This window comes from Malus sylvestris, chromosome 11 (genome assembly GCF_916048215.2).
Source record: "Malus sylvestris chromosome 11, drMalSylv7.2, whole genome shotgun sequence".
NCBI lineage: Eukaryota > Viridiplantae > Streptophyta > Magnoliopsida > Rosales > Rosaceae > Malus > Malus sylvestris.
The window spans coordinates 5,646,631-5,669,482 of NC_062270.1; the positions used below are offsets into that span (position 1 = coordinate 5,646,631).

The 22,852-nt window shown below is 35.9% G+C and overlaps 1 protein-coding gene and 1 long non-coding RNA gene across 3 annotated transcripts; both read left to right on the forward strand.

Moving 5' to 3' along the window:
• Positions 1-1,969: 1,969 nt before the first annotated feature.
• On the forward strand, positions 1,970-7,605 carry LOC126588760 (uncharacterized). Of its 2 annotated transcripts, XR_007611598.1 has the most exons (5): positions 1,970-2,336; positions 5,171-5,277; positions 5,475-5,989; positions 6,237-6,347; positions 6,491-7,605. It is a non-coding gene; the product is annotated as an uncharacterized LOC126588760 (long non-coding RNA). The 2 variants fall into 2 exon arrangements; XR_007611597.1 differs by having other exon boundaries at positions 5,475-6,347.
• A 10,666-nt stretch (positions 7,606-18,271) lies between these two features.
• On the forward strand, positions 18,272-20,912 carry LOC126591622 (zinc transporter 6, chloroplastic-like). The gene is made up of 2 exons (XM_050257382.1): positions 18,272-19,052; positions 20,311-20,912. Exons 1-2 carry the CDS (start codon positions 18,330-18,332, stop codon positions 20,623-20,625), a joined length of 1,038 nt encoding a protein of 345 aa, XP_050113339.1. The 5' UTR covers positions 18,272-18,329; the 3' UTR covers positions 20,626-20,912.
• The last annotated feature ends 1,940 nt before the right edge of the window (positions 20,913-22,852 follow it).

The window sequence follows — 22,852 nt, forward strand, 5'->3', positions numbered from 1 at the left end:
CTTTCTCTCTAGAATCTCTCTTGTTTCTCTCTGCCTTCTTCCTCTTTCTCTGTACAAATCCTTCATCTTTGCAATGTAGTTAACATTAGACAATATTTTGCTGTTAAGAGGAATAACTATCTAGCTTTATGTAAATGCAAGAATTTGAGAGGTATTAGTAATTTAAGTTAGAGTAAATTACACAAAATTACCTTAATTATTGGTCGAATCATAATTTCATACCTCATGTTTTAAACATTACAATGTCATACTTCAACTTATGAATTCGTTGCAATGTCAAACTTCGGTTAAATTTTTTGTCAATTTGACTGTTAAATGATGATGTGGCAAGAACATGGCCTACTCATTTGCCAAGTGGAATAAAATAACAATTAATTAATTTGCCTAGTGAATAAAATAATAATTAATTATTAATAAATTCATAGTTTTTATTTAAGGAAAACTAATGAAAATGACTTGAAAACTTTGATTTTAAAGGGTAAAATGAATAGTACAATGATTGATTTTTTAGTGTAAAAATTTGGTTTTTCGTTAAAATGATCAGTATCGAAAGTTTTTTTTTTTTTTGTTAAAATTCCCTTTTATTTAACAATTTAGATTAATTAAAAAAACAAAAAAAAATCCCTCTTCTTCCCTTTTCCCTAGAACCCGTTCGCTCTTTTCCCGAAACCCCTTCTTCCTCCCCTCCTTTCTACCCAGAACCCCTTCATACCTGGGGCTGAAATCTCCAAATTTCCCAATTTATCAACAGTTTTTGGGAGGGAAAAATTGATGGCGAATGATTTGGGAGCCCGTTCATTTGAGCGGGAGGAGGACGAAGGACTTCGTACTGAGTAGTTCTACTTGACGGTGATGGGCATACCCGGGAGTTCCTTAACGATATGGTTGCTATTGTAATGACTGGTTGTTTGCGAAGATGGAGAGGTTGCCGTCGGGCAAAAGGTACAACAATGGGTAAAGATTGTTCTGCTTTTCATGGTCGTCAGTCTCCGCCAAGAACCGGAGGTAGAACTCGTATGATTCGTCATTTTTCTTGGGCTAGAACTCCTACGAGAAGGCTTTTCTTCCTTCGAAGACGATGACGCATCCGTCGGGGAGTATCTGGTTGGATGCGTTCCAGCGGCGGTCGGAGATGAGGGGAGGACGAACAGGGTCTGGGAAAAAGAAGGGATTTTTTTTTTGTTTTTAATGAATTTAAATTGTTAAATAAGTCGGCCCCATTATTTTATTATTATTTTATTTCATTTGTCAAATGAGTCGGCTCCGTTCCTGTCACATCATCATTTAACAATCAAATTAACAGAAAATTTAACGGATGTCTGACATTGCAATGAATTCATAAGTTAAGATATGACATTGCAATGTTTAAAACATGATGTATAACATTGTGATTCGACCTATAGTTGAGATAGTTTTGTGTGATTTACCCTTTAAGTTAGAAAGAATGGCTATTTGTAATGAGCCAAACAATGTTCTGTGAAATTCCGTCTCTAGATTTCACTATTTAAAATTACGTATTTCGTATTTTTAGTTTCGAGCGTGTTTGTATTTGCAACGTATAATTTTTTTTTTTCAATAAGTAAAATGTCGAAAACGCCTTTAATGGACTAAACGGAATTCTTCATGGATGTATTTGATCTTTCATGATTTTCCATATTTCTTAACATATTTGGATAGTACTCGTCGATACATACGCGTGGGCGCAAACGAAATGTAATTTGGAGTTATAACAAAGAAGTTATAAACGAATAAAGTTGAGGGTAAAATGGTCATTTGATCATTATCGGGAAGGCTCCAGATTTGCTGGAGCAAAGATCTGTGAAGCCACATGTGTGGCTGTGATGGAAAGGAAAGGAAAGCAAATGAGGGAAACTGACCAATCAAGGGGGAAAGAAAGGAGGAAAAGAAAGAATGAGGAAACCTGGACCCCTTTTTGACCCGGTTCCTCTATGCAACCTGACTCGGTTTCCTCTCTCTCCTTCCTGTCACTTTTCCAGCGGATTTTACGGCAAATCACATTGAGCCATCACCTACAAATGAGTTGCCGACCTTCCCTCTTCATTTCTCACTCAAGTTCGAGCCATCTTGGCTACTGTTTCATGAGAATCGAAGTCGTGGGCTTCGTGGGTGTCACGACGATGATCCATCGTTCCTGCAACTATCATCTTCGACCACCACTCATTATCGACTTTCCTTGAACACAGGAACAAGGCCCAAACAAGTTTGGGGGCGGTGGAGTACTGGAGAAGACAAATCAAAGTACAACAATTTCAAGGGTTTTTAGCAGATCGAGGGTGTTTTCAGGCTTTACTTGGCTGAATTGGACATCGGCCCAGGTATGAAAGTTTTTCCCCTTGTTGTGCTCTACATTCCTATAAAATTTGGTAATTTTTGGAGTTAGGTGAATTTTTCGTCGAGTCAGGGCCATGACACGTGGCCCAAGGACCCACTTGACCCTTCTAGGCTAGATTTGATACCCCGATTCAATATTTGACATCCGATTGATGAAATTTCATCGTTTGAGCCTAGTTCCATTATGGTCCGCCACTTGATTAATGTAGCAAACGACAATCCGACCGTTAGATCATTACCAAACTTTAATATGTTATTATACGTAATATTTTAGGACCTTAGGAACTTACAGATCGGGAATCCGATATACGGATCTCCCGGATTGAATTTCTAAGTTTGTAAAACTAAACGTTGACCGCCTCTTAATTTTAGCAATTGGATGAGATCCGACCGTTGGATCGTTCCAAAATTTTAGGATATTGTTATAGAAGATAAATGAGACTCTTGGGAAATTACAAATCGGAAATCCGTGGACTGATATTCTAGATCGAATTACGTAAGGTTGTGGACCCTACCATTGACTGAGAGTTTACTTTTGGTCAACAAGTCTCGAATTGTTTGGAATACTAAAATTAGTATTACTAAAGACTCAGTGAGGCTTTGCGAGCCTATCTCGATGAGTGAATTTTATAAATGTGATTTCTATTGAAATGTATTTTTTATATATATTTAGCCATTGATCTATGTTTATTAAACGTGATTTGACTTGTGTATTGATGATATTTGTGAAATGTCATTTAATTGAAATGTGGTTTGATTTGCATGATTCGTATGATGTGATGGAATGTGAGGGCTAGTAGTGGACCATTAACCCAATGCCATGGAGTTTGTTGCTTCGAAACTTGTTTCATATCCCGTTCATTATTTCATTTCTCGTTTCGTTGACCGTTCTAAATTGTGTAATTTGTGCTTTGTTTCATTTCTTATTTTGTTGAGCCTTTGTAAATTAAGTAAATTGATTTATGTCTTGTTTCTTCGAGTCGTTGTTTTGTTCTACTTCCGCTTGGTTTCGTTGAGTGATCCGGAACTGGGTCCCGCTGGGGTTCTGTTGAGTGGTCCGGTTCCTAGCTCCGTCTGGATTTCGTTGAGTGGTCTGAAATCCCTCGTACTCTACGATTCTGTTGAGTGGTCTGGAATCTTATCATGCCTTATATTTCATTGAGTGGTCTAATATCCATTGTACTCCGTGATTCTGTTGAGTAGTCTGGAATCGTATCCACTCGGATTCCGTTGAAAGGTCTGTAATCCCTTCTACTCTGCAATTTTATTGAGTGGTTCGGAATCGTATCCAAGTTTGGATTCCCACCACAAGAAAACATGGATTAGGTGACGGTATTTTTTGTGGCGCCTAAAAATTCATCACATTTGGCTAAAATGAGTGAGGCTTTTTCAGAAATCGTCACATAAAGATTTTCACAAACACCAAAATATTTTGTGTCACATAAACATTTTGAATTTGTCACAAACTATTAGGCGGGACATGTAACCTGCGAACGAAATGTTAATATGTGACAAAAATTTTACATTCATCACTTATATAAAGAATAGGCCACGTAATAGTCAATTCATCACTTATAATATTAAAAGTAAAAATTAAAAATATTGAAATAATAATGTCAAAACTCCCAAATTGTAAAACCTAATAACCTATTTTGTTTTCCCTAAAAAAAAAAATAACCTATTTCGTTCTATTCTCTCACTCCATCTCTTCCAGCTCCCCTTGGTTCTACTCTCTCACCCTACCTCGCCGACCAGCCACCTGGTGGTTGCCATCAACGGCGACCACGTACCACCTCTCCTTCGTCTCCCTCCCTTGGCCTGTCAATCGACAACAAGGTACTTATTTCTTTAATTGTTTTTTGTTTTTCTTCTTCAATCAGTCTTTGTTTGCCAAGTTTAGACACCCAGTTATCAATTTCCTTTCTCTTTTGAAAATCAATAAATAAAGGTTGTTATTTTTCTATTTTCTCTTTGGAATGTCGTTGATGGCCATCTGTGAACATTATCATTTGTTAAATTGTAATTTTCTTATTTCTAATTTAGTTAGAACACAATTATTGCAGCTATTTAAGCTCTTGATTAGTTGCATAGTTAATTCTCTGAGGTAGGATAAAAACTACAACATATCGGCTATAGCACAAATCCACTTCTAAAAAAAAACCTATCATGTCCTGCTACACCATAACAAATAAGAACAAAAGGGGGAAAACAAAAGAACTGAACAAAAGGTAAAAAAGAGGAGGAATAGTTTTTGGTAGATGAAGAAGATTATACTAATCGTAATATTGGGAAAAAAAAAACTGTAACTACTTCCTTTTTCGTGTAACTATTTTTTCAACACGTAGACTACCACAGAGTAAATTTTTGGAAATTTTAAGTTTGTTTGAATTTATTTTTCATAGATTGATTGAATGTACAAGGGGGGATATATAATAAGGTAGAAGGTTACACGCAACCCTACCTTGGCAAATCCTACTAACCCAGTAAACCCTAAAGTTGTCACTCCTTAAATTAAGAGAGTACAACAAGTAACTAGCACACAACTATCAACAAGTCATCTAGATTTCAATCTTTCTCAAATTAAGGGATTAGACTTAATAGAGAATCCCATGGAAAGAGGAAACATAAAATATGGCAGCATCAGTTACCCCATATCGTCTAATATTCATATGCAGCATCAGTCACCCAGTATGCAGCATTAGTTATATGCAGCATCAGTCACCCCATATCGTCTAATAAAATTCTCAAACAAAATAATATTTTGTTAATTAATTTGAGTTTGATTGAATTGATTAAATTTTGGTGTTTGTTAGTTCAGGTACAAGTACAATTTTAGTATTGTGTACGATTCTAAAATCCAGAGGACCCTTCGCGTTCTTTAGAGGGTTTCCTATTCTATTTCTCACTGAAACACTTTTTGTCATGGTACTCTTCCTCTTTCCCACACATTTATTTACCTATCTATTAAGTGCAATGCTTTTAGCACTTCAAACTAAGTATTTTACAATTTTTATACACGCAATATATGTAGGGCCAAAAGTTAAACATGAGAGTGCCAACGGCGCTGTGTTGTTGTCCTTCTGTAATTGGTTTATTATATGATTTGGTGCATTGTATTGCAGGCTACATGGGGTGTTTTTGAAAATCTCAAGAAACTAGAACAATGAAGGCTGAATTTGGCTTTGCCATTTTCTTGAACGCATTTCATTTTAAGGCGTTGGACATGCATTATGCAAGCTTAAATTTGGATTTCATGTTCCCCATCTTTTTAACCTGCCAAGTTTGGGATCGGATTGGATTTTACATCCTAGTCACTTGTTGGAGCAAAATGTAGTTTGACATTAGCATGCTAAGAGATTCAGATATTCTACCCAAAGTACCTTCAAGTGCTTTACAATAGAGGAAGAGAACAAAAGATTTGAATTAATTTGTAATTGATGGGATATAGAAAGCCAAAATCATTTGTTGGGAGGATAGGAAACTTGAACTAGTAAATTGATTAAACATCTACAATTGGTTAGTCAACTTTTAAAATTTCTATATTATGCTCTGATGCAAATTTACTTTTGTATATACATATATGAAATTCGTGTACTTTCTTGATTTTCAGGATTAAAGGTGCTCAAGCTTGAGATTAGTTAAGTATAAGACCAAAGTTTCAAGTTCGTATGTTTTTTCTAATACTTGCAATTTAACATGACATAGTATTCATGCTACCTTTAGTCAAAAGTATTATTGCATCTGAATAGTAATGATGTATATGAAGTATTGTGCATGTATATGTTGAAAGCATGCTAGTTTTTCCTGTCATATTATATGTCTATCTAAACAATTTTACATATATTTTATTATGCCAACCTATTGAAATGTGTCAGAATGTGCAGCTCAATAATATGACTAAAAGTGATCTGACTTCGATTCATGGATAGACAATGGATTTGTAGTTTGGTGAGCTTACGACAATGATGATAAAGTGATTATGATTGATGACAGTGGTGAGATATGTGCATTATAAATTAATTCATATCCTACAATAATAATCTATTGGCCTATAATTTTACAAATAGTCATTATGCATATAATGGTTATATATTAACATTTTAGTTTGTGTTAATTACTTTTCCTTTTCATATTTTAGATGGCAGCTTCTACGTAGTGAGGAAAGAGGGTGAAATAGGTGAGGGGTCCCTTATCTCCTCCTCCAATTAATGCACTTGCACCTCCTACGCCACCACCTCCTCCACAAAGACAAGAACGGTCAATGGATCAATGATGTTGCTCTAGACAAATAGATAAGTCGTTAAGTCATTCATAGGCTTATCATTTTTTTTTTTCATTTCAAGAGAGTTGGAGAGTCAAAATTCACATTTGACAAGATACAACTTAGAAAGCACAAATAAAGTGAACATGCAAGATTGACATTAAGAAAAAAACTTGATATAACTAGCTAGAAGCTGAAAGGGCCCCTTATGAATTAAATTACATTTGTGTTCCAATATAAGTTTATGTTTCTCTTCGTTTTGTTTGCCCCACCAATATATCCTTATGATATTGATTGATGCTTATTAAAGTATATTCTTATGCTATTGATGCTTATTACCTTTTTAGCAAAACCTTGTATGTGCCTAGTTCAATTTAACCCACATTCAAACAAAAACTACAAAATCATATGTAAAGACAGGTTATACCTAGTGGTCTCATATAGTAGTCAAGTTGTATTTTCTTAATTAAGGATATTGTAGCTGATCTTTCAAAAAGAAACTAATATGTTTCTATTTTATTTTGAAAGGATAACATGAAGAAAAAGAATGATGAAGCAGATCCAATAAGCACCTAAGGGTACTCTTTTAAATCAAGTTTTTATCAGATGGTTTCCCCATATGAACAATTGATAGCTCAATTGGATTTCCAAAATGAAGATGAAAGTCTGGTAAGTTAAAGGCTTTTTTGGCTGCAAATGTCGTAGACTTCTCTATTGTTAGCACTTCAATGTTCATGAAAGTCTGGTATCAAAAGTTAAAGGCTTTTTTGGCTACAAGTGTCTTGGACTTCTCTTTTGTTAGCACCTTAATGTTGATTAGACTTTCCTTTTGTTAGGACCTCAAGTTGTCTATGTATAAGTGTTGGTGCCCTTCATGACAAATTACTACCACTGGGATAGGTCACCTTGAGTTAGATTGATATTAGGATGTTTATGTTATTTTGTGGGATGTACACTTGATGAATGTATTCGACTTATTTGCTTTAATTGTTGATTAATGAAAAATGTGACTTAAGTATATTACCTTATAGTTATGAATTGCAATTCTAGATTACGAAACAGGAACAAGTAATTAATTCATCATATATTATTCCTAAATAGGTATTTGATTTAACATATGTGACATAAGTTGTGTCACATGTCAAAAGAATATGTGACGCTTTCAATGTCATTTAGTGTTAATCATATCATTCTGGGATTATATTGGGTGAAGATAAAATCATCACTTATAAGTTTGATATGAGACGAAAAACATTGGTAACTGACTTTTTTATTTTGTGATGCTTATTTCGTCACTTACAAACAGAATATGTGACAAAATTAACGCCACGTAAAAGAAAAATATGTGGTGACTCTAACATTCGTCACGTAAACTATCGATGACGCTGTATAGGTGACGATAATTGTGATGTTGGAATTTCGTCACATATAGTCAAATGTGACGAATTTTCATATTTATGTGATGAATGTCTGTCGCCACAAAAACCTTGCTTTCTTGTAGTGTCCGTTGAGTGGTCCGGAATCCCGCTTGGTATTTTGGTTCCGTTGAGTGGTCCAGAACTTGATGTTGTTGGATTTTGTTGAGTGGTTTGAAATCTCATTCTTCAGAGATGTAGGCTTCGGTCGAACTTTGTCGCTCTAGCCCTGCATTTTGGTGTATTGTATGTGTTATTGATTGATGTGATTGTTGAATGGTGTTGGAAAGCATATGTGTGTGTGAATGGCAAGATGATAACTCTTTGTTTGGCTTATGGTTGATGTGTAGTGTGGTACTTTGTGTTTTATGCTAGAAAGTGTTTTACGAAGAGTTCAAGGTTTAACAAATGGTGAACTACGAATGGCTTGATCCCTATTTAGGGTACGTAGGCAGTCTAACGAGAAGGTTAGATGTAGCCATAAAGTATCCGAAAATTACTACACAATTCGAATCTTGAGTTGTGCTTTGTCCATATCCCGGAGGCAGGGTATGTTAGATATACGGGTACTTGATGACATCACGTGTCGATCCTGGAAGTACGTCGGGATCGGGACGTGACATGTTCATTACTCAACCGGACCATCTGATATAAAATATCCAAGTTCGTAATATGTCACGATAGACTTTTTGACAATATGCGGAGAAATCCCAAGATGTCCCCATCTCCTGTTTTCAACACTTTTCTTCTGAAACTCTCTAGCTAGTCTAGGAGAACAAAAGGATTGAGCAAACGTTGTATTCACAGTAGTTGATAAAAAACAGCCTCTTGGACCACGTTGAATCGTGAATCATGAATTTGAACATAAAGCCAATTCTATGATCTAAGATAAGTCAAAAACTTTGCTCATCGTACGAGTAATGCATGTACTGTTTCTTTGAAAAACTTGCCGCTTTTTGGAAGGAAATTTCTCCAGTAGGACAATATGATTATGATCAAACCAAATGTAATTGGACCGATGACTAAACTTTGAGCCGCCCTGCAGTTAGCTGTACTACAGTTGACGTGTTAATCTATAATCAAGCTGTTGAGTTTATATATGCACGGTGTAACTGAGCTGCCATGTCGCTACCATGTACATCATTTCTCTCAAGTTCATAGAGTTTGACATTTTGATGAACAAATGTTTATACACGTGGAAGAACTAAATTCCATTTCGTAGACTACTAAACAAGATACAACAAAAAGTTGGCGACCCACTCTCTGTTACCATAGGATGTCCCAAGTCCCAACTGAGGAGTTTCATCAAGGTAATCCCTCTGCACTATAGCAAAAACGTAGGAGATTATCATTCATACATCACCCACATATCCGTAAATTATATATGGGTCTAATTAAAAACCTAAATTTCGAAGAGGTGATTTAGGAATGATATATGAGTTATAACCCATCTGGTTTTTACTAAGTGCGGCAGGATCCCTTTTGTTTTTGAGGGGGAGGGAAGCACGCTCAAGCACTTAGCTGTTAGTAAATTAGTATAATTAATTAGTTAATAAATTAATACAAACGGTTCGATTTGAATAACTCAACAATGTAAGGGTTTTGTTTAAATTTTTTTTATAGATGTGGTTCGAATTCGCTGATCGAACTTAAGACCTCTCAATTACAAGTGAGAAGAATATCAGTATACCTTAGTACTAAATGACATAAAATTATAAGAGTTGAATCGTTCAATTTGTAGGTCCTCATTTCAGTTTCATTCATGAAAAAAAAAATCTAATTCGCTATTCCATCATTATCATGAATAATTCATTATTTATGGAGATATTGTGTTAATATATATATACATACATACATACATATATATAATCATAGTAAAGTGACTAAACAACTTTTTAGTTGATTGAATTTCGCAGGATGATCTTGCAACAACAATTAAAAGGTAAATTGGATGGAATGATAGATTAGATTTTGGAATTATAAAAAGTAAATGGTTACAATTATATTAATTTACTAACTAATTAGAGCTTGAATTCTACTATAGATGCATATATATGTATGTATTTATACAAGATGAAGCACACACATTATGAGTGTGTAAATATAAAAATATAAATAATAAATAAATATATATATATATATATATATATATATATATATATATATATATATATATATATAGGGTTGGATGATAGGTTAGATTTTGGAATTATAAAAATTGGGGACACCCTCTTGACTGCTAGATTTGTCTTTAATGAAATTCTGTGGTTGAGATTTTCTGGCCTGTGATTTAATCTCAACCACATAATTTCATTAAAGCCAAATCTAATGGTCAAGAGAGTATTCCTATTTTTTTTTTAAATGGAATCCCTTCCCTTAAAGGGCATGTATGTGTGTGTGTGTGTGTGTGTGTGTGTGTGTGTGTGTGTGTGTGTGTGTGTGTGTGTGTGTGTATGGAAGAGATCATTAAAGCCAAATCTAATGGTCAAGAGGGTGTCCCCATTTTTTTTTTAAATGGAATCCCTTCCCTTAAAGGGCATGTATGTGTGTATATATATGGAAGAGAGAAGTTTGAGAGAAATGTGAAAAAGAGAAGAAGAGAATGAGAATGTATGAGTGGGGAGAAATGTTTTTATTTTTTCAAATATTTTTTTTTTAATTTTTTGTTGGGAGGAGTTATTAGTTTTTAACCGGGTGGGCAGACATCCGACAAAAGGGGTTGGCAGTTAAAGGGAGAGAAAGAGAGAGTGAGTGAATTTGAAGGTAGTGATTGGGTGACATGGTTGTTGTTAATCTTCATGAATCGAAGAATAATTTATGAATATATTGTTTTCTTAGCTACCAAGTAATACAATAAAATGTCTTATATAGACAGTTACAAAGCTATTAACCTAACTAACTCAATCCCTAGGATTGTGACAAGTTTCACAATCATAGACCATTAAACACATACTTTAACATCCCCCCTCAAGCTTAGGCTTTGAGCAACCAAACATGAGATTGATACAATGTGTTTGAAATAGAGGACCACTTAAGCCTTTAGTCAATATATCAGCAAACTGTTCTTTTGAGGAGACAAACTGCACTGATAATTGTTTCTTGGCTACCCTTTCTCGAACAAAATGCACATTTATATCAATGTGCTTAGTCTTTTGATTTTGTACTAGATTAAATGGCAGTGCAATGGCAAACAAGTTATCACATAATAGTACATAAGTTGCTTAATCCAATCCAATTCAGCATAAGTTGTAGATAGAGCTCGATACTCAACTTCAGTAGAGGACCTAGACACAGTTTGTTGTTTCTTTGATGACCAAGAGATCAGATTGTTACCCAATAACACAACTAACCCAGTAGTGGATCTCTTGTCATTGGGATCCCCTGCCCAATCAGCATCACTAAAGGCCTTGAGTTGTAAATCTCCTCTAGTATATGTTACAACAACATTAAAAGTGCCTTTTTAAGTACATGAGAATATGTTTTACAATAGTATAATGAGCCACCATAGGATTCTGCATAAACTAGCATACCTAATGCACTGAGAATGCAATGTCAGACCTAGTAAAAGTGAGGTACTGTAAGGCTCCTACAATACTTCAATAGGTAACAGGATTTGCATAGGGATTTCCATCATTTTTAATATTTGTTTGTGTGAAATTATTTTAAAGGCCACATTTTTTTTAATATTTTTTTTTCAGTTATGCATTAAAGGTTATAATTGTGATTTCATTGGTTTTTTGTTGACAAACAGAGTTCTATTGATATGTAGTTTAGATTAGAGACATGCTTTGATAACATGTGAGTGAGAGAAAAAAAAAAGAGCAAAAACTTTAATCTATTAAATATCTATATAATGCTTTAATGGTCATCCCTTAGCGCAAACACTAAGCAAGTAAACTACTTTCCTTTAAAGCTTTTGTTTTAGCAATTTCTTCCACCTTCCTCCAAGAACTAACTTGCCGGCACTACTTTAATGCCCATGAATTTTCTTTTATGATATTTTCTTTCAATTATGCATGGAAGATGCCACTTTGTACTACAGTCTAGTGGTACTCTTCTTCACTTGTAAGTGGAAGGTTTAGGTTCGAGTTTCGCCAAAGGCGAAATTGAACTACATTTTGCTAGCCTATTGTGAGGCTTAGCCACTCTCCCACCCCCTTAGTGTAGATAATATCGTTTGTTCAAAAATAAAATTATGCATGGACGAGTACAATAGTATTTTCCTTGGTTTTTGGCTGACAAAGAGCGATCTATTAGTAATCATTATATAGATAGGGATGTGCTATCCACACACCCTATTTTACTTCTCACACACCCCTTGATAATTTCTGTCCGTTGATCTTCTTCAATTCATCCGATCCGACGGCCGAAAATTTAAAAGGTGTGTGAGAAATAAAATAGGGTGTGTGGATATCACACCCCTATAGATATATATGTCCCATTACGTTGAGGGACACCTTGTGGGACCAAATCTACAATGGATTTCGACGATTCGACCATTGAATATCCATCTCATAATTCGTAGATCATCCTAAAACAATCATCAAAATTGTTAAGTCAACTTGGTGGAATGTAAAAAGAGGTGAACATAGTTTTTTCAATAAACACTAAAATGATTACCTTCGAATTAAGTGGTCAAATGATTTTCGATTTTGAAGAACATTTTTAAGAATAATCTATGAATAATGACTTAAATATTCAATGGTTGAAAAGTCGAAATCCATTGCCGATTGAGCCTATATACACACTGGCGGATCAATGGCGCATGGGCTTGTTTGTGCTGCACGTTGTTGCGTCCTTGAGCAAGTTGTTGTGCATTGTGCAATGTTGCAGCATTCTTTTTTCTTTATCTGATCAGTTAGTCTCCTGGGGTTTGTGGTGTAAACCACAACCAAGATTCAGTTACAAGAATCACAACCGAGTAAAGCACAAAACCTCAATCCAGATGAATGCTGCAATACACTAACCTGAAGAGTTTTCACTCGACGAGCCATGCATGCTTGAATAAAAAAATGTGCAGTAACTCTTCTCCTCTCTGTCAGAATACCTTATGCTCAAACTAAGAATAGGGCCTAGTTCCAAAAGAGCGTAGTTCTGTGAGAGCAGAGATCACAATATATATAGATACATATAACGTTCTCATAATATAATGAAGACTCCCTATTAGAATCCATATAGAAAACAACTTATGTTTCCCATCATATCTCAGTTCCAATGCTTCAACAAAATTCTTTATCAACAAGAATTAACCTACATCTTCTAATAAGGCTTTCCTAATTGGACTCAAACAGCCGATGCCAAAATATCTAATCTCATATTCATATTCTTACATGTGGTTGTTATATATCATAACCTCTCAACTCTCAAGACACTGTAATGATATATCCGCATTTTTTATTAAGTTTTTAAATACGTTAATTGATGAATTTAACATTCCCTAAAGTTCTCTAAATCTCAACTTTTTGGAGCATCATGCAAGATTTTTTTGTTGCTATCGTTGATGTGGTATTTTCATAAGATAAAAACTCGAGATGGAAAATTGTATCTTGTAAGGTTTTTTTTTATCGTTCAAAAAACTTTTATACATTGACCTTTCATAGAAAAATTTCTGAATCCACAACTATATATATATATATATATATATATATATGTTTGCAAACTCAGATGAGACACACACTTTGATGAGATACACAAATGTTGATAAAATCACAAGAAAAATGATTATGCTAGCCGCAGTTGTTCAGGACGCAAACACATTCACTAATGATTGTGGCCGTAGAATAACAATCTTGGTGAAGATACAAGCGACTGACATTAACATAACTCCAAAAAATAGAGAGGGGCAAACCCGTTGTTGGGAATTTTAGTGCTACATTTGATCAAGAATTGGGTTTGGGGGTCGATCATATGCTTAAACAACTGACCCAGCATTGATACAAACTATGATCACTCTAACCTCCAAGGTCTTTCAGAAAGGAACCCAACCCACCATTTTAGGCCAGGCCAGACTAGCTGAACTGGAGTTGTTGGGCCTTGGTTAGTACTTGCTGGACTCGTGCTAATCTGCCCTCCTGTTTCTTCAAGCCTAAAACTAAAACTACACTGAAAATCTTCAGTTATCTCTCTATGAAATAATTCTTTCAATTTCATGGTTCACTTCTAAATGTAGCGATGCTTTTTGAGATAAAACTCGCAATCAGAGGCTCAATGAGCCACTACCTACCTTTAGTATTGAGCCTAGTAGTTAACTTCAGGGTAAAATAGATCTAAATTTAAACCATCTATATATATTTAGTATCAATGTAGGCAGGTGAACAAGGAGATTAAAGTGAATGTATGTTCTAATAAATTCCCACGAAGTGCTATGGTTTATCAATTATCATAACTGAGGTGGCATCAATTGACCAAAATGGAGTAAGATTCTTCTTCCCTCCAGTCCCCTCATCAATCTTTTTCCTCTTTTTCTTTCTCTTTTATTATAGAAATCAACACCAAGTATTATTGTGGCTTAATTATAACTGTTCAAATAGAAGAAGACTGAAAATGAAGGGAATTTAGAAAAATAAATAAAATCCTACTCCCAACTTGAATTGGTGAAAGCAATAAAATTAGAACCCCACCACTTTAAAATGTTGTATTAATTTTGGTTGTGGGAGAGTGAAAGCGTCTTCATTCAACAGATTAATGGAATTCATACACGACCATCCTATTTAAAATGATGCATCTCTGTCGGGAAGAAAAAGTTACTAATGGAGATGTATTTGTTGTGAAAGTTATGTTACTTACATTGGGTTAGATGGACACTAATTAGGATAATACTAAAGCGACTAAATTTGTTAACGATATGGAAGTTGATAATTTGATTATTACTTAAATTTTGATTAACGTGCTTATTTTTTATTGGTGACACATCATTTGATTAGCAAATTTAGTCAATAAATATAATCTACTTAGTTTTACTCATTAAGCAATACCATTAGGAATGATTTATTCACATGTAAAGTCTAATGATTGAGAGATTTTTCAATGTAACCGATACTCAGGACGGTACATCACGTGTCACTATATAAATAGTGGGATATATGTGCTAAAAAATCGATAACTTAAAAAATAAAATTTCTCACCACTTCTATTAGAACACGTGATGTACCACTTGTATTCCCGTCATAATAAAAAATTTATCTCCTAATGATCAGGCGCACTTTCACACTAACCAACAAAAATTGAGCAAATGTATACATAAGCAGTGGCAGATCAAGGGGTTTTGTAGGTTCCAAGACATGCAGAAGTTGGGAAATTGAAGTTGCCGGAGGGCTCGGGGGCCATCTGGCATGAGACTTGAGAATGCCCATAAATCGTTCAATGAAATGTTTCTTGGGCAGAATTTGGCAGCCCTTGACAAGTGATGCTCAACAAGTTTTGGTATAAGACCTGGCAGGTGATGCTCAGCATCAGGCTTTGTAAGTTGTCGATAGAACTAGGAAGATAACGACATATCCTCCAAGTACTTGATTAAATGCCTTAATAAAAAAACTAAAACAAATTTGAGAACTTTAACGAAAAACTCCCGATACTGTTTTACTTTAATGAAAAACCACATTTTTACACTAAAAAATCAATCTTGGTACTACTCACTTTACCCTTTATTTTGTTCTTATCGTTAAAACTCAAAGTTTTCAAGCATTTTTCATTAATTTTTCTAAAAGAATTTGGGCATTGCTCTCATTTGGATCTTTTACTTTGGGACTCCACAAAGTTAAAGTCTTAGGGCTGGTTTGGTATTGCTGTGATTTGAAAAAAAACTGCTTCTTCTGTGCTGTGAAAATAAGCGGCTGTGAAATAAAGCTGTAGAGTGTTTTGTAAAAAGGCTTTTGAAAAAAAAAACAGTATTATAGTGTTTGATAAATTTTTATGTAAAACAGATGTGAAAAAAAACCAGTTTTTCAAAGCTGGGTTTTGCAGCTTCTTGTTTTGGGCTTTTTTCACCCAAAACTGTGAAAAAAAGCTGAAGCTGAATGTTTACCAAACACAAAAAAACTCCCGGCTTTTTTTTATACCAACTTTTTTCAGAATCACCTCAGCACCAAACCAAGCCTTAATGAGATCCTCCATTGAACACAAAACACATGACGTGTGATGGTCGTGTCCAGAAGACTACACTACTTTTGTCGCACAACCACAGAGCCTGACAAAGTAATTTTAAAATATGCCCTATATTAGATACAAAAATCTGGCATAAAGTACTTAAAGGGTGCGTTTGTTGCACCAAATTATTTCAGACTGGATTGACTTAGACTAGACTAAGTTGACTGAATTAATGAAGTGTTTGGTGCAATATCAGACTAAGAAGCAGGATAACTATTAAATTTAGATACTATATTATTTAATCTCTATTTATTAATATTTTATTATTAATCTATCATTTTACTTCTACAAACACCTATCTAAAGGCCAGTATTTTTTTCCCTAGCATATCACTCTAACCCATTCCTTTTTCCTCCGCTACTCTCTCCCTCCCCTCTCCCTCTTTGTATCTGGTTCACCATTTTCTAGAATTCTCTTCCACTCTACGTATACATCTCTCTATTTTCCTCCGCCCACTCTCTCCCTAACCTCTCCCTTTTTTCCTTATGCAGAGGATTCATCAAAGCTCACCACCCAACGCCTCCTCTGATTTTCTCGAAAAATCTGGGGATTTTCTGGTGATTTTGCATTTTTTGTTTTGAATTTGTTTGGGAGATTCGTCTGTATGTGCTTTTGGGGGAATTTTAGATGTTGGATTTTGAGGTTTTTGTTTTGAATTTGTTTGGGAGATTCGTCTACTTGTGCTTTTGGGGGAATTTAGATGTTGGATTTTGAGATTTAGGCAGTGGGTGGGGAGTGGGTTTCAGATCTAGACAGGGGTAAGGGAGTAGGAGTTGCAGACGACAAAGGTGTGCAAACGATGTTGAAGACAGGATTAGCAATCCCGTGGTTTTTTGGGGGTCTCACTAGGAGTACTTAGCGAAGCTCTTAGTCGGAATGAGTCCGACTTAATCCCATTTAGGTTTAGTCCAGCTTGCACCAAACACGGGATTAGTAATCTTAGCAAAGTAGTCCAATCCAGTGAACTTTAATGAGGGCAAACAAACATGCCCAAAAGATCTTAGGCCTCTCAACGGGATCAAGATCATCTCCTGAGCTTAAGAAGCTAAGTGTCCTGAGCAAATCATACAGACCGTTATATCAAAATTCAACAACTACAAATAGGAGATCCCTCTAAAAATTATAATAATTGTAACTGTTTGATTTTGATCCAACAATCCGTGTGCTTTGCTCAGAAGACTCAGCCTCCTAAGTTCTGAAAGGATGTTGATCCCTCTCAATACGCAACCAGTTTATATTTATGTTGATTTGCCTTCTAACTTCATATAAAATTTTTCAAAAGCCAATGATTAACGTTTAACTCGCATCAAAATGTTTAAATTCACCATCCATCGATCTACACAAGAACAAAAGTAGCCAATTTTTTTATTTCCCTTTTCCCTTTAGTATCAAAAGCAATTAACTTTCCTCCTAAAAAAAATTTGGAAGTGGAAACACACACACATCACACTTCACAACAATGGAAACTCACGGATATCCAATACCGCCGCATGCCAAGAGCACAGTGTGAAACAATATATGTCATAATATAATAGGTAATACTGGAGAAATTAAATTTTTAGACAAATTTTAGAAAGGAAAGAATATGGAAATTGATGATTGATTTATTACTTAAGTGTTAATAAATATACTCATTTATATTAGTGACACATCAATTAGTTTGCACATTATTACTAAGTATTGATAAACGTAATCGTTACTATTTGTGGTAAATATTTAGTTTGCTAAAATTGTCTACGAATTTAATTTCTCTAGCATTACCCTAATATAATTAGTTGAAACTTTTTTTTTAAGTTTCTAACAAATTGTATTGTAATAATAGATGAATCGGGCCGTGTTTTCAACAAACTAAAAAATCTTTCCTCGTACAATCTGATGATTTCTCAGCATACAAGAACACATAGTATAATATCACATGTTATCATACAATTAGACAAATACTTAAAGAAAATTTATCTATAATGACACATAGTGTTCAGCCTCTTATTCTTTATTTCTAACTGAAAATCTTCTCCTCACAGAGTCCCTAGGCCCCACAACCCGGCCCCACACTATTTAACCCGACAAGCATCTCTCTCCCTCCCAACCAGACAAGAAGTCCACAAATTATAGCGGCCTAGAGTCAGTTGAATTTTGCTTGTCAGTTGTATAGGAAAATGGTCTCTTGCGTATCGGACACTGCTCGGACCCTCTCCTGCCGGGACGGACGCGCCGCCGCTCAACTCAAGCTAATCTCAATCTCCGTCATCTTCGTCACCAGCGTCATCGGCATATCGTCCCCCGTCCTCCTCTCCCGCTACTTCCAAGGCAAGCCAGCGTACGACAAAGCAACGCTCGTCATCAAGTGCTTCGCCGCCGGCGTCATCCTCTCCACCTCCCTCGTCCACGTCCTCCCCGATGCCTTCCTAGCCCTCAACGACTGCCACGTGTCCTCCCACCACCCCTGGAAGGACTACCCCTTTTCGGGGCTCGTCACCATGGTCGGCGCCATCATCGCCCTCCTCGTCGACCTCACGGCCACCTCACACATGGAATCCCACTCCGCCGGCGGCGGCCACGGTCACGGCGGATACGAGGTCGTGCCGGTGGGGACGCGGGACGAATTGATGGGGAAGAATAGCAAATTGTCGATGGATACGGAGGTGGCGGTGGCGGTGGGTGTGGAGAGTAATAGTGGTGGGGGTAGTGAGGAAATGTTGATCCGGATGAAGCAGCGGCTGGTTTCGCAGGTGTTGGAAATCGGGATTATTTTCCACTCGGTGATAATTGGGGTGACGATGGGGATGTCGCAGAACCAGTGCACCATCCGGCCGCTGGTCGCTGCGCTGTCGTTTCATCAGATTTTCGAAGGGATGGGACTCGGGGGATGCATTGCTCAGGTAAATTTATTAACAAATATCTTAATAATTTGATTTTAGATACAAAAATTGACGACATAGATTTTGTTGTTTATTACTTTCTCTAAGTTTGCGGGTCTCTGATTTACCTTTGTCTTCAATTGGAGAAATTTTCAATATATCGGAAACACGTCCAGTACACCACAAAACAATTGGTCGGATACTTGGAAAAAAAAAAATTTAATTAATTATGTGTGGCACTTGATGTATGTAGTTTGTACACTAAAACATATCTCATTTGACTGATCATACTGTTAGAATTCTAGGTCATTATTGTTTGAAAATTCTAGTATGCTCCGTTGTGATTAAAATTCAGATGGTTTCAAAAGTGATTTTAATTCTGAAACTGACATATTCAATGGGCGAAGTAAATGTTCCAACTCAATGTGCTCGTATGGGTAAGCTTTATTTGTTTTTTGTTCGAAAATTTGCACATTATTTGTACGTGAATGTTTTGATGAGTATTTTTATGTCCGAAAAATTGACACAATTTTTTGTTTAGTGGTCGGGTGTGAAGCACTTGCAACTTTTTTAACGGAACAATTTATCGAATTAGTAAGAGACATATAGCAATAACTTTTATTTTAATGGAGGTGGCACATTATTATTATTATTTATTTATTTTTTTGGAGATTTGCTAAATGGCCTAAAATTCAGATGATATTGGTATAAATTATTAAATTATTTTATAAAACAATGTAACTTTAGATAATGCTGCAAAATCAAACACCAATTAAAAGCAGAAGTTTATTATAATATAAAAGTGGGTTTATAAAGTACACAAACGATATTATACAATATCACCTGCATGCACAAAAATAACAAAGCAAATAGCTATCATATGATCCTAGGAATATTCATGTAGTGCGCAAAATCTCAGTCCCAAGAACACGTGGCTTATAAAATTCGTAACAAACTAAAGTGTTTATTACACGTGGAAATATGAGTTAGGTCAATTAAAAAAAATCCGCCATGCACATGCGTTCTACTCCTCCTTCTAGTAAAATAAAAGAACAACTTACATGATATGACATGGCTAACACCATCACGCACCCATGCCAAAGTATCGTATCAATGAAATGAAGACATGAATTAAAATATATATGTGTTTTTATTTCATTGACATGAGACGCTGCAAGTGTCATATAAGTCTTTCTCATAAAGTAAAGACTTCTCTATATGTTTTGACAAAGAAAGAAAGTGCTCTTACATAAGATGCGCTTCATTTGCTTCGTTGCAGGCAGGATTTAGGTTCGGGACAACAGCCTACATGTGCTTCATGTTTGCAGTGACAACACCAATGGGGATAGTATTGGGTATGATCTTGTTCTCGGTGACTGGTTACGATGATAGGAACCCTAATGCCCTAATCTTGGAGGGTTTGTTAGGGTCCTTCTCCTCGGGTATACTTATCTACATGGCTCTGGTCGATCTCATAGCTCTCGATTTCTTCCACAACAAGATGATGAGCTCCAATTCATGGTTGCGAAAAACATCGTACATCGCTCTTGTTCTTGGCTCTTCCTCTATGTCCATCCTTGCCCTTTGGGCATAGAATTTGCTCCTTTTTTAATTAGCCAAGGAAAAGAAAAATCATGTCATGGGTTGCATAATGTTTAGTTTGAAATGTGAAATGATCGTTGATAGGTGCCGTGTAGCATAATGTTGTTATCACATCTTCATTTGGATCTTTGTAAGAAGTAGAGGAAAGAAATCGAAAATGTGAACATCAATGGGGCGATAGGGTAAAGCTTGTGCCCGTTATATCTTGTATCTTAGACGGGGTTCTACCTTTAATCAGTTATATAAGATATTCTACCTAGAGGTTCCAAACACTAACAATATATATTGTTCTCGCATTATGTTCGAAAAATAAAATTTTATTTATCAACGAAAATGAGAATCCGAATTTGGATTGTTAGTTTCAATTACATTGAAGATTGGATAGCACTATCACTCAAGGTTCTAAAAGACGTTAGGCGCTAGTCGGGCAACAGTTTGGGGCCTAGCGCCTATGCGGCTAGGCGGATTTAATTAAATCTATTATATTTCGTGTAAATAAGTGTCTGTTTATACTTAAAATGTATATGATTTCATCATAAACTACAAAATGGAATAACATATATATTATGAGCTATTGGAACATAATGAAAACATGGAGAACGAGTATATAATGTATGTTCCTTGGGTGCGTTTGGTACGCAGACGGAACGGAACGGAACGGGACGGGACGGGACGGAACGGGACGGGACGGGACGGAACGAAGGTGTAATTTTTGAAAAAGACATGGGGTATATTTGTCTTAAAATGGTAAAACATTGCGTTCCACAAACGTGGAACAAACCCGTTCCAGGGGGGGAGGTGGAACGCAAAAACACTCAAAATCTGTCCCGTGGAACAGCCCGTTCCACCCATTTTTGGAGCACCAAACGCGGGACAGAACGCCTCGTCCCGTTCCGTCCCGTCCCGTCCCACGTACCAAACGCACCCTTAAGTATTCAACAAGTCTCTTACAATTTATTGAAAAAAATAAAATACAAAATGAAAGTTATCTATTTTCTGTCTAAGTAAACCGCAACCTAGGCATCTAGGCGGGTCTGGGAGGCTAGACGGGTGTCTAGACGGTCTAAGCACACGCCTTAGTAGGTCTAGGCGTCCTTTTTAATTTTCAACCGCTTAGGCATTAATCGGAACAGTGTCCAACCGCCTAGCTCCTAGGGGCCTAAGCGACATTAGGCGGAGATTTTTAGAACAGTCACTACCTCTTAGTTTGGACTAACATGATGCGAAAGAAGCTATTTAATTATTTAATTTACGAGAAGATTTGTAGCTCAATTATTTAAGTCATTTATCTTTATCTTGAGCTCGATTTTTCTTTTCCACTCTGACTTGGACAAAATATAAGAAATGGCCAACCAAAAGTTGGCCCACGTTCTTTATCATTACTTTACCATGCACTGTTAGTTTCTGCCTTCTATGTCATCTCCAACTACACATACTAAAGTAAAAAGTAGATGGAATGCAACTATATCAACCCCATCCAATTCTATAGATTGACATGTTTGCTAAATGGAGAATTCAATTGACAGCTTCTTTAACTGAAAGGTGGAAATGGATCGGATCATGTCGTCACGGATTTAGGTTTTTACGTGCCGGGTTTGGGGCTGTTGAGTTATTAAACAGGTTAACACAACTTATATAACCCGTTTGTTAAATGGGTCGGGTGTGAATTTGGGTATTCTTTCTTTTTTTCTTTCCTGGTATTGAGGTTAATAATAAAGAAAATGAAGTTGCGATTTTCACCTCCAAAACAAGATTCTTTAACTTTTTGATGCGAGACTACTATGTGCATCCTCACATGTCCCAAGTTCCTTTACATGTAGCGACACTAAGTGAAAAATGTGAACAACACATATTGAATGATGTGGAGCACCTGTTATACAAGTAAACGATTGTAAAAAGTAATTGCCCCGGTTATTACTTGATGCACTAGCAAACAATTGCAATCCCTTTTTGCCCTAGTTCAAATCGAAGTCTTGATTTTATTCCTATTACCGTCTTCCTTGGTATGCTTGATGTAATTAGGAAAGTTTGAGTAATTATATTAGATTTGTCTGCTGTAATTAGGAAGGTTTGTGAATGCATGATACGAAGTCCAAGCTATTAGGGAATTAGATATGTTTGTTGTAACTAGGAATCGTTTTCTTTAATTAATACTAGCAGAGAGCACACTTTGTGTGTGTGTGAACAATTACCTATTTCCTTCTACGTTCTCCTTAAGT